At 41.6% G+C, this 13,884-nt stretch overlaps 1 protein-coding gene across 5 annotated transcripts in view; it reads right to left on the bottom strand.

The window, feature by feature from the left end:
* Positions 1 to 13,884, bottom strand: part of SORCS1 (sortilin related VPS10 domain containing receptor 1) — a 583,838-nt gene that overhangs the window by 153,877 nt on the left and 416,077 nt on the right. For all 5 annotated transcript variants that reach the window (XM_032281559.1, XM_032281558.1, XM_032281560.1 and 2 more), the window contains exon 6: positions 5,487 to 5,551. In XM_032281559.1, the coding sequence (XP_032137450.1) occupies positions 5,487 to 5,551 (65 nt within the window). The remainder of the gene's footprint in view (positions 1 to 5,486; positions 5,552 to 13,884) is intronic.

A 13,884-nucleotide genomic window follows, 5' to 3' on the forward strand; every position in this document is an offset into this window, starting at 1 on the left:
AAATATGTTCAAAAATGTCCAATAATGCATCCTATGATTGATTGTAATTGAGCATGCTCTTTTCATCGCACCTCCCAAGGCAAAAAGCAATACAAGAAGGAATAACACCCTTGTCACAGATGTAAACTATAAGATATCCACATATTAGAGGACAGTCGGTAAAAAAACATCAGCGCCAATCATAGACTCTCACAGAACAAAAGCTTTCTAGAGGATCTAAGATAAAGTACTAGATTCTATAAATAAGCACATATTCCCACACAGACATTTGTCATTTGGGGGGCAAAGGTTCAGAATCTGTGCCAAGGACCCTGTCAGCAATCTGAGAAAGCCTGTGGACCCATTTTTTTCAGAATGTTTTTGATGCATAAAATAAATTAACCAGGACAACAAAAAAAACCCTAATTCAATTATATTTAAAGTTGTTAAAAGATTAAACAATAAATATATAATACCCTTATAGGTACTTTTAAAATTAATATATTACATAACAAGACCTACTGGCAGGTCTTATAACTACTATAATTTTGAGGAAAGAATCAGCATAAATAATATTTTCTGATATAATGACTGTATTATGATATAAAATTTGATTTCTACCGTTTCAAAGTCACTCATATTGTTAATACTACTCCAGTTTATTTCTAACCCCTATAATTGAAAGTAATCTTGTAAGTTATAAGGTTTATAAAAATAAATATATAATTTTTTGTCTCATGTAAAAAACTAAAGCTTTCCAGAGCTCACCTCCCCTCACATATGGGGACTTCAATGGAAACAGAAATTAAGTATAACATATAATCTACGGACATCTGAAATGAGACCAAGGCTAAATTTTGAATAAGAAATCCATGGAAGGATTCACAACAAACTCCATGGGGAAGAGCCCAGCTGGGAAGTGTGTCAAATGTCTCAGTGCCTTGACTACAAAATATGTCAACACGCTAAAATCAGAAAATAATTTCTTTTTCAAAGTAAAAAACATGATGGCTGGGTGCGGTGGTAAACACCTGTAATCCCAGCATTTTAGGAGGCTGAGATGGGTGGGTCACTTGAGGTCAGGAGTTTGAGATCAGTCTGACCAACATGGTGAAACACCATCTCTACCAAAAATACAAAAATTAGCCAGACATGGTGGGAGACACCTGTAATCCTAGCTACTGGGGAGGCCGAGGCAGGAGAATTGCTTGAACCCGGGAGGCAGAGATTGCGGTGAGCTGAGATCGCACCACTGCACTCCAGGCTGGGCAACAGAGCAAGACTTCATCTCAAAAAACCAAACCAAACCAAACCAAACCATTATATCACTCTAGAGTATATCTGGCATATACTCTACAAGATGTACAACCTAGAATAAAAACAATGGGCTCATATACGTAAATAATAATGAATGGGGCTGGGTGCAGTGGCTCATCCCTGTAATGCCAGTGCTTTGGGAGGCCAAGGAGGGTGGATTGCCTGAGGTCAGGAGTTCCAGAGCAGTCTGGCCAACATAAAGAAATGCTGTCTCTACTAAAAATACAAAAAATCAGCTGGGCATGGTGGCGGGCACCTGTAATCCCAGCTATCAGGGAGGCTAAGGAAGGAGAATTGTTTGAACTTGCGAGGCGGAGGTTGCAGTAAGCTGAGATCAAGCCATTGCATTCCAGCCTAGGCAACAAGAGCACAACTCCATCTTTAAAAAATTTAAAAAAAGCAATAATGAATGGAGAAAGAAAGAGAGGATCTCAATTAGGAAATGAGAAGAAAAATGTTGGGAGGAGTGGCTCACGCCTGTAATCTCAGCACTTTGGGAGGCAGAGGCAAGCGGATCACTTGAGCTCAGGAGTTTGAGACCATCCTGGCCAACATGGAAAAATCCGACCTCTACCAAAAATACAAAACTTAGCCTGGTGTGGTAGAGCATGCCTGGAGTCCCAGCTCCTCAGGACGCTGAGTCAGGAGGATCACTTGAACCTGGGGGCAGAGGCTGCAGTGAGTCAAGATGGTGCCACTGCACTCCAGACTGGGTGACAGAGTGAGACTCTGTCTCAAAAAAAAAAAAAAAAAAAAAAGGAAATAAGAAAGAGATAACACAGAGATGTGAAATTCCCAGTGCAGCTGATGAGACTGTAGCCTGATTTTAATTAGTATACTGCCAAGTTTTGCCAGCTACATTTGCTAACACCTTGCTACCCTGACCTCTCTATGCTATTTCCTTCCACTTTCCTCCTCCCTGTTTTTTCTTTTTAAACTGGAACCTTGGTTGCTGAGACAGTCTCTCTCTTTTTTTTTTTATGCTGTGACAGGACAGGTGTTATGCTTAGACCCTCTCTATATAATGGGTAGGTTTTTTTTTTTTTTTTTATTTTTTTTTTTTTTCAGTTTTGTTTTGACAGGGCTAACTTTTCAAATTAAATCCCTTTATTGAATTTTCACCCTTGGACAGTTTCTGAAGATGCTGCCTTTGCAAAAAAAAAAAAAAAGTAAAGTAAAATAAATAAAATTAGAACTGATATATTTCATGCCTTGTGAAAGCTGAGCCTGAGATGACAGTTTGGCATTATCAACTGCTGTGCCTCCAGGGAGCAAAGGAATAATATTGGGTGTTAAGGAAATGTGCAGATCACGGAGAGTGATGGCCTCATTGTTTTTAGGACACGCGGTTATGTGCACTGGATGCCACAAGCCAGAAAACAGCAGCGTGCCCAAAAGCTTGAAAATGAAAGCAATCCAGATGCTACCAATTCCATCCAGAGCTTCCTAAACTAGGGGTGCAACCATGGGAAACAGACCCTCAATCGCTTTCACTAATTTTCTGTTGTGGAACTTTACTAGTCAAAGCATGTTTCACAGACCAGCAGCACAGACCAGGGCATCATCTGGGAGCTTGTTAGAAACGCAGACTCTCAGGCCCCTACTGAATCACAATCCAGATTTTAACCAGGTCCCGAGGTGGGTAGTATACATGATAAGGTTTAAGATGCAAGGCTCCAATATTTTCAGATAACCTGGTTAGTGAGGTGAGATAGCCAACTGGTAACCTTGGCAACTGGTCAGCTAAGTATGCAGTCAATCAACATATGTTTAGTGAGCTCTCTCTACATGCAGATGCTGTGGCATGTGCTGGAGATAGAACGTTTTTGTTTTGAGATGGGATCTCACCATGTTGCCCAGGCTGGAGTGAAGTTGCTATTCACAGGTGTGTTCATAGTGCACTATATCCTTGGACTCCTGGGCTCAAATGATCTCCCTGCCTCAGCTTCATGAGTAGCTGGGACTACAGTTGTGTGCTGCCATGCCTGGCTCTGGAGATACAATACTGAACATGATATACACGGTCCCTGCTCTCATAAAACATACAGACTGGTGGGGAGAAACAGTTGTGATCAAATAATCATGTAAATAGAAAGTATAATTTCAAACAGAAAAGAATGTCATTAAAAAACACAGTTGTATAAAAGCAAGCAAAATAAGAACATTTAGATGAGTTTAGGAAAGGCTTTCCTAAGAAATAGGTGATTAACCTGAGGTCTGAACCATCCACAGTAATCAATTATGCGCGATTGGTGAGGGTGCAGGTGAGAGAGAACGGTATTCCAGATAGAGAAAACAGCATGCATCAGGGCTTTATGGCAAGACAGACTCCTGTATGTTCCAAGAATTGAAAGCATGCCTACATGTCTGCAGGCAAGGAGTGAGGAGAGGGCGGAGTTCGGCTGAGGAAATGGGCAGGCACAGGTTATGCTGGGGCTATAGGGCAAGATGAGAACTTAGCTCCTTATCATCAAAGCAACGGGAAGTAAGCAAGACTTTTAAACAATGATGTGTTTACTTTTCCCTTAAGAAAATATTGATCTCTGTTACGTAGCAAGAACAGGAACTTGGAATCCAAGATAACATCGTCTGGTCCAGGGAAATGAAGAAGTCACCACCAGAGTGAGTGCACTGAGGAGGTGGGAAAGCAGCTCTGACCTGTTGAGCTCATTCTGTGACAGGCACAATGCTGGGCATGTTGCATGTGGCAGCTTTGCCCAGGTTACAGAGAAGGATGGCCAGCCTTGCCCCCTGACCTGTGCCCACACGGACTCTGTCAAAAAATAGATTCACTCCCACAGAAGGGAAACTAAATCTTTAGAGGTAAGAAAGCTCATGGGACATGCATAGTAATGAAAAACTTGTGGGTTTTGGGGAGTTTGGGTTGTAGGGGTGACCTGCTTTGTTTAGCTGTAAGCCGGTAAAGTACAGGATCTTCCGCCTTTGTGTTCAGAAGAGCTAAAGACTGGTTGACAGGCACAAATGGCAGCGATTAGGATGCTTGTGAATTGCGAGAGATATCTTAGAAACCGGGAATGTCTTGGAAATGAGATTATCGCTCTCTGCGCCAGCGCCGGGCAGCCTACAACAGCCTCATTGCTCTGTGGTAATTGTGCACAGTCCATTCTCTTCCTCTGCTCCCTAACTGAGTCCCCTTCCTTTCTCCCTGTCTTTTCTCTCCTCATTCTCTTCTATGTACAGTTTCCCCTTTGGCTCATTTTCTTTTACCCCTCTCACCTGGAGCCCTCTATCCTAGGCCTAGCAGTACCCCCGCAAATGCTTAGCCCTTCTGAGGATCCTCTGTACCAGAGAAGGGGAAGGAAACATCCATTGTTGGCATTCAACTGTTTGACAGGTCACGCACTGTGTGAACTATGTTATATGCACTGGTTTCTCGAATTCTCACCTGGACGGGCCTTGTGAGATAGACATCACTCTGCTCTATTTATTTACCATATGAGCTTAGGTATATTATTACTTAAGCTTTCTACGCCTTTGTTTCTCCATATGTGAAATGAGAATAACAACCTACAACGTTGGGGGAGCAATACACTCCACTGCCTCCCCTCCTGCTGCTTCTGATGGGGACCCAGAAAAAATTCTCTTTTTTTATTCAAGTGTGTTGTGAATCTCCGAACAAGAGAGTGAGGCACAGCCTGGATGATGTTTGACAAAATAAGGAGACTGAAGACACAACACAAAACAGGGGCAGCATCCACAACAACAAAACACTTGAGGAAGCAGGAGTTTGGAGATTTTCTCTTCACCTGGAAAGACACTTTGATTGGATGACAGGGCCGTGCGAGTGTCGCCACTATCCAAATAGACATATTTCTGGATAATCTATACATTTATAAATTTAAATATATATAAAATATATATTTATGAAAAATTATTAAGATTATTTCGCATCACTGAAGACAAGACTTCCTGCCAAATCACATGATTACTGCCACTGTGCCATTCATTGTGCCTGTGGACCTATCCTTAGCTCTTCTGAACAGAAGATACCTGTACTTTACTAGCTTAGAGTCAAAAGAAGCAGGTCACCCCTGCAATCCCAAATCCCCAGAAAGCACATATCCTCTATTACTATGCATATATCATGAGATTATTACACAGACTCCGTTCTTGATAGATTCATAGAACTAATATCACTGTGAACATTGCGGAAAAGTTGATTTACTTACGACCATCCACAGTTCTGGCCTCAAGATGCACAAGGTCTGGTTCTCTGTTTGACCCCATCACAGACCTAAAAAATGGAGAAATGTGAAAAGAAACATCCACATTAATGACTTCACCTGTCCCTTAGAGCAATCCGGCAGAGCCCCCAGACTTTTAATATCCAGAGGCATCTAAACTCACAGTCCTTCGAATATATCTACTCTATTTATGTATACATCCTGACAGCAAAATTTCCACCTCAACTAAAAACGATAATGAAAGTATCATTTGATGAAAGCCAGGCTGCACTCTAGCAAGAATGTTGTGTGTTATTAGCTGGAACTTGCAAACAGGCTGGACACATGCTGTGTGTGTACTCTTGCAACAACCCCAGTGACAGTGTATTAAACTTTCAAAACTTATTAGGCAGATGCCAGGCATGCTTCTTTAGCTGGGTGACTTGAACAGTGATTGACATAGCTCACTAATCTAATTAATTTTTTCATTTGAAACTTGCCAAGCCACCTACTACTGTCCTATGAACAAATCCCATGACTTTTACAGCAGAGTGACCACTCTCTGTATTGTCAAATCAGTGTAAAGAGAAATATATAGATGCACCTCACTTTCTGATACATGCCTGAAACCATATGTATAAGCGAAATCAACGCCTATTTAAAATGCCTTGGAGACACGTTATTTTGTGTAATCTTGCAGTGAGCTCTATTAAGTAGAAAATAATTATTATTCTGTAACATAAATAATATGGCAATCACACTTTAGGATTTTTATACAAGATTAATTAAACTTGGGAACATCTGGACTTTTTGAAAAAAATCAGGCTTTGCAGAACTTCCATTTCTACACAGAAAACAGGCTTTGCAGAAATTCCATTTCTACATAGAAAACAGTGAAATGCCTCCAAATTAATACCTCTGCCTGCCCCTCGCCACTTAGCCCAGCCGCTCAATCCAAGCTAGAAAATGCAGATGTTAAAAGTACTTATCCCTCCAGGGCCTAGTGTGGTATCCACCACTCTACACAGACTGGGTCCATGTCGCTTTTGCTGGCCCATCTCCTGCCACACTGAAAAATGTTGCCGTTCTCTGAAAGTGCCACATTCATTTCCTCGCCCCTCTGTGAGCCTCTGTAAGCTTCTGTTTTCAATTTGAGATGCTCTTCTCTGGCTTCCCCTAACCCTCTGAATTGTAGTTTAAGAAACAACTGAAAAGTCACTTCCTCTGTTAAATATGTCTCATTTATGACAGGGAAAGCCTTTTCCTCCTATCAGCAAGAGTTTCTTATAAATCCTGTAAGATCCTTATTAGAGTTTGTTATAAGAATTTTTTTTGGCCAAGTGCTTGGCTCATGCCTGTAATCCCAGCACTTTGGGAGGCCAAGATGGCTGGATCACAAGGTCAGGAATTCAAGACCAGCCTGGCCAATATGGTGAAACCCCATCTCTACTAAAAATACAAAAATTAGTCGGGTGTGGTGGCAGGGGCTTGTAGTCCCAGCTACTCAGGAGACTGAGGCAGGATAATCGCTTGAACCCAAAAGGCGGAGGTTACAGTAAGCCAGCAGTGTGCCACTGCACTCCAGCCTGGGAGACAGAGGGAGACCGTCAAAAAAAAAAAAAAGATTTTTGTTTTTCCAATGTGAAGGCATGCCCTTCCACTAACACACACAAAAACACAAAAGATACACACACAGAGATACCCAATAGAGGTACTGGAGGGTCTTCTCTTTACACACTTTATATTCATAGGTATAGTTCCTGGTATATAATAGAGAGTCAAATGAGAAATGAAAGAAGAAAGGAAAGAAGGAAGGATTAAAAAAAAGTAAAGAAGTTAGGAGGAAGGGCAGGGAGGACAAGAGAAAGGAGGTAAAGAGAAAGGAAGACAAAGAGCTAGAAAGGCCTGGATTTTCTGAAGTTAATCATTAATCATTGTCCTGGGGACATTCCCAGAACTCTACTTACTTAAACTCATTTTCCCAACTCAAAGAATCTGAGGGCTAGCTAGCTTCATCACTCTTCATCTGGAGAAAAGAAGTCTCCTTAAGTCCCAGTTACGGCTGTAAGTTTTCTCTGATTGATACATGGCCTGAAATTCAGAGCCTAAGCTTGGAACATGAAATCCTACTTTCTTCTTCCCCCAGGAAGCAGGTATTTCCTAATAAGGGTATCATAATTTCCCTCATATAGACATGGGACATGCATTTGGACATTTTAATCACTGGAATCTTCTTGAATCCAAGCAGCAACTAATACTGCAGCGACTAGTAGGCTATGGGTGGTGACTCTTCCCACACTGAGGCAGGTGGTGACTTCTGACAAGACCACAGTCATGAGCATCAAAACAGAAAATGAGGCCAGGTGTGGTGGCTCAGGCCTGTAATCCCAGCACTTTGGGAGGTTGAGGTGGGCAGATCACAAGGTCCAGAGTTTAAGACCCATCTGACCAACATAGTGAAACCCCATCTCTATTAAAAAAAAAAAAAAAAATTAGCCCGGTATGGTGGTGTGCGCCTATAACCCCAGGTACTCAGGAGGCTGAGGCAGGAGAATTGCGTGAACCGGAAGGCAGAGGTTGCAGTGAGCTCAGATTGCACCATCGCGCTCCAGCCTGGGCGATAGTGCAAGAGTCTGTCTCAAAAAAAAAAAGGAAAAAGAAAAGTAAATGAGCTGCTTGAAAAGCCTCCGTCCAGAAAGCTCAGCAGTTAACTGTTTTAGTTCAAAACGGACAGTTACATGTTGTTCAACTGTCCATCTTACCGAAAGTCTCATCCTTGAAACGACTATTCTCAGGAGAAGCCCAGCATCCCAGAAACACAAGGCTAAAAACTAGCATGCAAGCCTATCTGCTTGGCTTATGGCTAGTGTCAATGGGAGGTAAAATAATTACCCATTCAGTGTAGCTTTCCATGAGCTTATGGCCTCAAATAAATAAGCAGTAGTTCCTTAAAATCTTGCATTACCTTTAATGGCAAAGCTGTTGTTTCCAGTGACATCCCTCCGCTGCCTTATCAACTAACAAAAAAGAGGCAAGAGCACAACAGAGTTCTTTGTTCTCCCCAAATCTACTGTGGCTAACAAACCTCTTTACTCCTTTGTTCATCTATAGTAAACAATTACAACAACACAATAAAACTTTACATATGAAAGGCAAACCACAGTGTTTCCACTAATTTTTATTTGATGATGTGCTCATCCTTAGACCTGTGATCCAAGAGTATCTCTAGCAGTCACAGATAATAAAGAATGATTGCTCCTTTTCCTTTATGGCCCTAGTAAGTTCTTAATTGCTGAGGCCAGTCAACGCTGAACATCTGTATAGGTCCTGATTTTAATGGTCCTGTCATTGATGAGATACCTTGGAAAAGCATATCGCTGCAGTTGACCCAAATGGTACCATGACTGTAGCCTATGTATGCTCCTGAATTTTTGTTGGCGCTACAGGGTTCGGTGGTTTTCTGTGTGTTTTAAGACCAACTGTATTTCATCATCACCATCATCATGATAATCATCAAAGAAAAACAGCATCGACATAGAAGTTAATACAAAATGGACTCTTCATGGTCTTACTTGCAGAATGAGATCTCTAGACTGATATTCAAACAGCTGTATTCAAAGACGTTGGCAAATCTGACTTCCGGTATTAAGCACAAGGGATTAGTCACCTTTGCTTTATGCCTCTAGGTTATACGGCACACATCACTGTCATAGTTCATAATGATTTGCTGCACGTCTGCATAAATGACTCGTTTTCTACACTGAGCTCCCAAAGGCAAGTGTTCTTTTATCACTGAATTCTCTATGCTTACCGAAGTACAGAGAAACAAGTTTTCTCAGTAAATATATACACAACATTTTTCACCAGTCAATATTTACTCATGTCCAATATAGCATGTTACTCATTTCTGGGACTCAGAAAGAACCTCTCTATAAATATACAATAAAAATGTTGTCTAGGAGATTTTAATTATTAAAAAAGAGGCAATCAGTAGATGTATCTTGTGTGCCTTCATATTGCCTTTCTGTTGAACCAGGAAAATGAACTCCCTACTTGAACTGAATTTTACAGAAGGAAAAGGGATTCTTCCTGTGCACATCCTGGTGTCTGCCTGGGATCTCCTCTCATCCTTCTTCTGCCTTCATAACTCTTATCACTGTGGCTCAGCTGCAGATGACTGAAGTTGAAAATAGGCTTCTCAGTGGGGATGCCACTTAAGCCAAGTTAGTTATTCTTTCTGAGGCTTTCAGAATGATGCACATACTTTTGCACAGAAAAAAAAGAGGCCATGTTATAACTGGTGACTCATTTGTCGATCTCCTTTATTGACAGACTCAAACTTTTCTGCATCTCTGCGCCAGGCACCTGCATGCCACAGATAGAGTATCAAAAAGCATTAACTGAATGGTTTTCGAGGAAGGAGAAGTGCATAAACCAGCCATATCAGCATGTATTAATGTATCTGTAGATGTAACTTTTCTTAAGATAGTTAATAACTCCATGCTGTCATTTTTTTTTTACTCTCTAAAAAGAAGTTAACATAATTTTTCCTATAATGTACATCTTTAAGTACCAACAGGATCGCTGGCACATAGCTAGGGATCAGTAAATACAGATAACCAGATAACTTCTCTTCTTTCCCCCTTCTTTCCTTCCTTTGAGACAGAGTTTCCCTGTTTCACCCAGGCTGGAGTGCAGTGGCACGATCTCGGCTCACTGCAACCTCTACCTTCTAGTTTCAATCAATTCTTCTGCCTCAGCCTCCTGAGTAACTGGAACTACAGGTGCAAGCCACCACACCTGGCTAATTTTTCTATTTTTAGTAGAGATGCGGTTTCACCACGTTGGCCAGGCTGATCTCAAACTCCTGACACCGTGATACGCCTGCCTTGGCCTCCCAAAGTGCTGAGATTACACACGGGAGCCACCGCACCCGGCCCTTTCCCCCTTATTTCAAGAAATGGGAGGGGAATATAAATGCTCACCTAAGAAATTAAAATTTATGTTGGCACTAAAAAATTTCTGACCTATCATGGATGTCTTGCTAACAGGAATGATTTATCACAATTATTTATTGTCATAATAGACAAACAATGAGTCAATGGCTTAGAGATCAATTATATGAATAAATAAAATTCACTGACTTATTTATTCATTTAATTAGGCAGTGAAACATTCCAAACCTCTATTGTGCAACCAGAACGAGGGCTACAAAATTACTGCACTTAAGCACTTTAGAACTACAGAAGTGGCAGTAACCCAATGAAGCAAGGGTTCTAACATTCAAGGTGCTATTTGGAGACACCAGAAGAGTGATCTTTCACCTGCAGATGGAAACCTGGAGGAGAAGGAAGGTCTAGGAACCCTTTGGAGTAAATGAATAGAATCTTCAAGTATATTCGACAATAAGATATGTGGACAGAAGGAGGGAAGAACATTCTATTTAGAGACAAATAGCAGGTACTGGGGCCCTAACTCAAAGAGAAGATGACCCATAGAGGCATCTATTGTAAGTCAATAGGCTGAATCCAGTGTTTTCAAAGTAGATTAGTAAAAGAAAACTGAAAAGTTACCAGGGGCCCAATCAAAAAGCAGTTTTTGCATAATGTTAAGGTTTTGTGTTTGATCCTGAAAGCCATGAGATGGCACTAAAAAAAGGTAAGCATGTCAGGTTTTAGTTAAAGATCAGATCATTGTAGATGTGTGGCCTTATTTCTGAGGCCTCTGTTTTGTTCCATTGGTCTATATCTCTGTTTTGGGACCAGTACACCATGGAATACTATGCAGCCACTAAAAAAAGGATGAGTTCATGTCCTTTACAGGGACATGGATGAAGCTGGAAACCATCATTCTCAGCAAACTGACACTAGAACAGAAAACCAAACACTGTATGTTCTCATTCATAAGTGGGTGATGAACAATGAAAATACATGGACACAGGGAGGGGATTATCACACACTGGGGCCTGTTGGGGGCTGGGGGGACTAGGGGAGGGTTAGCCTTAGGAGAAATACCTGATGTATATGATAGGGTGATGAATGCAGGAAACCACCATGGCACACGTATACCTTTGTAACAAACCTGCATGTTCTGCATATGTACCCCAGAACTTAAAGTATAATAAATGAATTTTAAAAAGAAAGGTAAGCATATACATTTATGAGCAGCTGAAAAGAACTTCCGTCCTGGTCTATGTGTGGTCCTCGCTATTGAAGGAGTATGAGGTGAAGTTGCACAGGTCATGCCAGATCAGCTTTGTTGATGAAAACAAGACAAAGATCACTGCAGACTCCTGCATGTATGCTTCTAGTATCTTAAGTAGGTGTTCACATAGGAATAAAAATAAATCGCACTCCGATATAGTACACCAGTGATGTGGGCAGCGCACCATCAGCCTTCTGAAATAGAATCGGCCAAACGCAGCCTTTGTAGACATTTTCTACGGAGAAACTCAGAAATGTCACTAGTTTATCATTCGCCTGGCATTTTGTCCAAGTTTATGGCAGCTGAATATAGTGCTGAATAAATGCTGCAGACCCACAAAATGTCCTGATGTAGATAACTGCAGAGCAAGTAGCAAGTATTACAAAATAAATATCATGATGGGATAGCACATATTTATTCAGATTTAGAATTGCAGTTAATGGCGTACGGAAAGGAACGAGGAGGACCTGCAGAGCAATGGAGGCTGGAAGGATGGAGACCCCTGCCTTCCTCTTCAGGCTCCCACAGCCCTCTTCACAAACAAAGCCCATGAGAGCAAGAGGGTCTGTCTGCTACCAAAGCACCCGGCAGGTATTGGCAGTAAGATACCTTGGTTTCCTCTCCTACAGTCAAGGGTTTCCCCTTCACCTGCCGCTATAATTAGGCCCTCACACAAACATCATCAGAATACCCTGGTTAAGGCCACAGCTTATATTTTTGAAGAGAGCATCTTGGCCTGAGGTCTCATCTGCTGTCCAGCAAGAGCAAATGGACCAGATAATCTACAAAGCAGCCTCAGGTGCCATTTAACCTCTCCCTTAAGCCTAAGAAACGTATCTGCTTTCTGCTTTTATTCCTCTGGCCCCTCAACACTGTCACATTGGTTCCCCAGAACCAAAGTTACCTGTTAAAAATAACAAATAGACAGATCAATCAATAAACAGACCGATAAAAATGATGTTTAGTCCCCTGAATGCATAATGGTCTACTGAGAATCAGCACTGCTAGCAACCTGAAGTCTTCCACATGCTGCATTTTGTTGTCCTTACTCCCCAAGCCAGGAGCCCAAGTGTTTATTTCTTTGACATCTGCAGCAAAGTGTGTCTCTCTGTGTGTGTGTGCGCATGTGTATGTGTTTGTGAAAGAAAAAGAGAGAGAGAGAGAAAGAGAGAAAAAGAGAGAGAGGGAGGGAGGGAGAGAGAGAGAGAGAGAGAGTGTGTGTGTGTGTGTGTGTGTGTGAGTGTGAGTGTGTGTGTAGGGAAGCAAAGTGAGGTACGACAGTATGATGAAATGCATAAAGCTCAGGAGGGCAGTGAGGAGGTGAAGATGTTTATTGCACAAAGGGCTTGATAAATAGGACTTAAAGTTTAAACAACAATGTTTAAACAAGCAACATGTCTCTGGAGACATCACAATGACCAGGTCTAAACCAGCCAAGACGAAGTTTTCTGCAGCAGGTCTCCCCTTCCTTTCCCAATTTCATGACTTTGCTTTTTCCATCAGTGTTTGCATTTTCTTGTTGTTTCCTTCTTATTTCCCCACTTTTACACCCTTTCGCTTTGTCTTTGTTGTTTCTTAAAGATGTGTTATTTAAAAAAGGGGGGGCAGGCACAGTGGCTCACCCCTATAATCCCAGCACTTTGGGAAGGCAAGGCAGGTGGATCACTTGAAGTTGGAAGTTCGAAACCAGCCTGCCCAACATGATGAAACCCCATCTCTACTAAATACAAAAATCAGCCAGGCATGAGGGCGTATGTCTGTAACCCCAGCTACTCAGGAGACTGAGGCAGGTGGTCACTTGAATCTGGGAGGCGGAGGTTGCAGTGAGCCGAGATCATGCCACTGCACTCCAGCCTGCAAGCCTCTTCTCCCCACCCCCAAAAGAAGAGATGTGGGAGCCTACAGAGACACACCAAGGACCATGCCCAGATCAGAGCTCCTGATCTCCGAACAAAACTCACAGCACCAGTGAGATACAGAGAAATGCATTTCAACTGATCAAAGAGCGTGATATTAAGGTAAAGGAGAAGCTTAAAACATTTTTAATAAGATCTCTTTTTATCTTTTTAAACTTCAGTGGTATCATACCCTACATATTTTTAGCAACTTGTTAAATTTACTCAATAATATATCTTGGAGATGGTTCCACACCAGATCATAAAATCAATGAGATAAATCTCTAACTATATTATTGCAACCT

The sequence above is a fragment of the Sapajus apella genome, unplaced genomic scaffold, assembly GCF_009761245.1.
Source record: "Sapajus apella isolate SASKATOON/1434 unplaced genomic scaffold, GSC_monkey_1.0 scaffold13, whole genome shotgun sequence".
NCBI classification, from domain to species: Eukaryota; Metazoa; Chordata; class Mammalia; order Primates; family Cebidae; genus Sapajus; species Sapajus apella.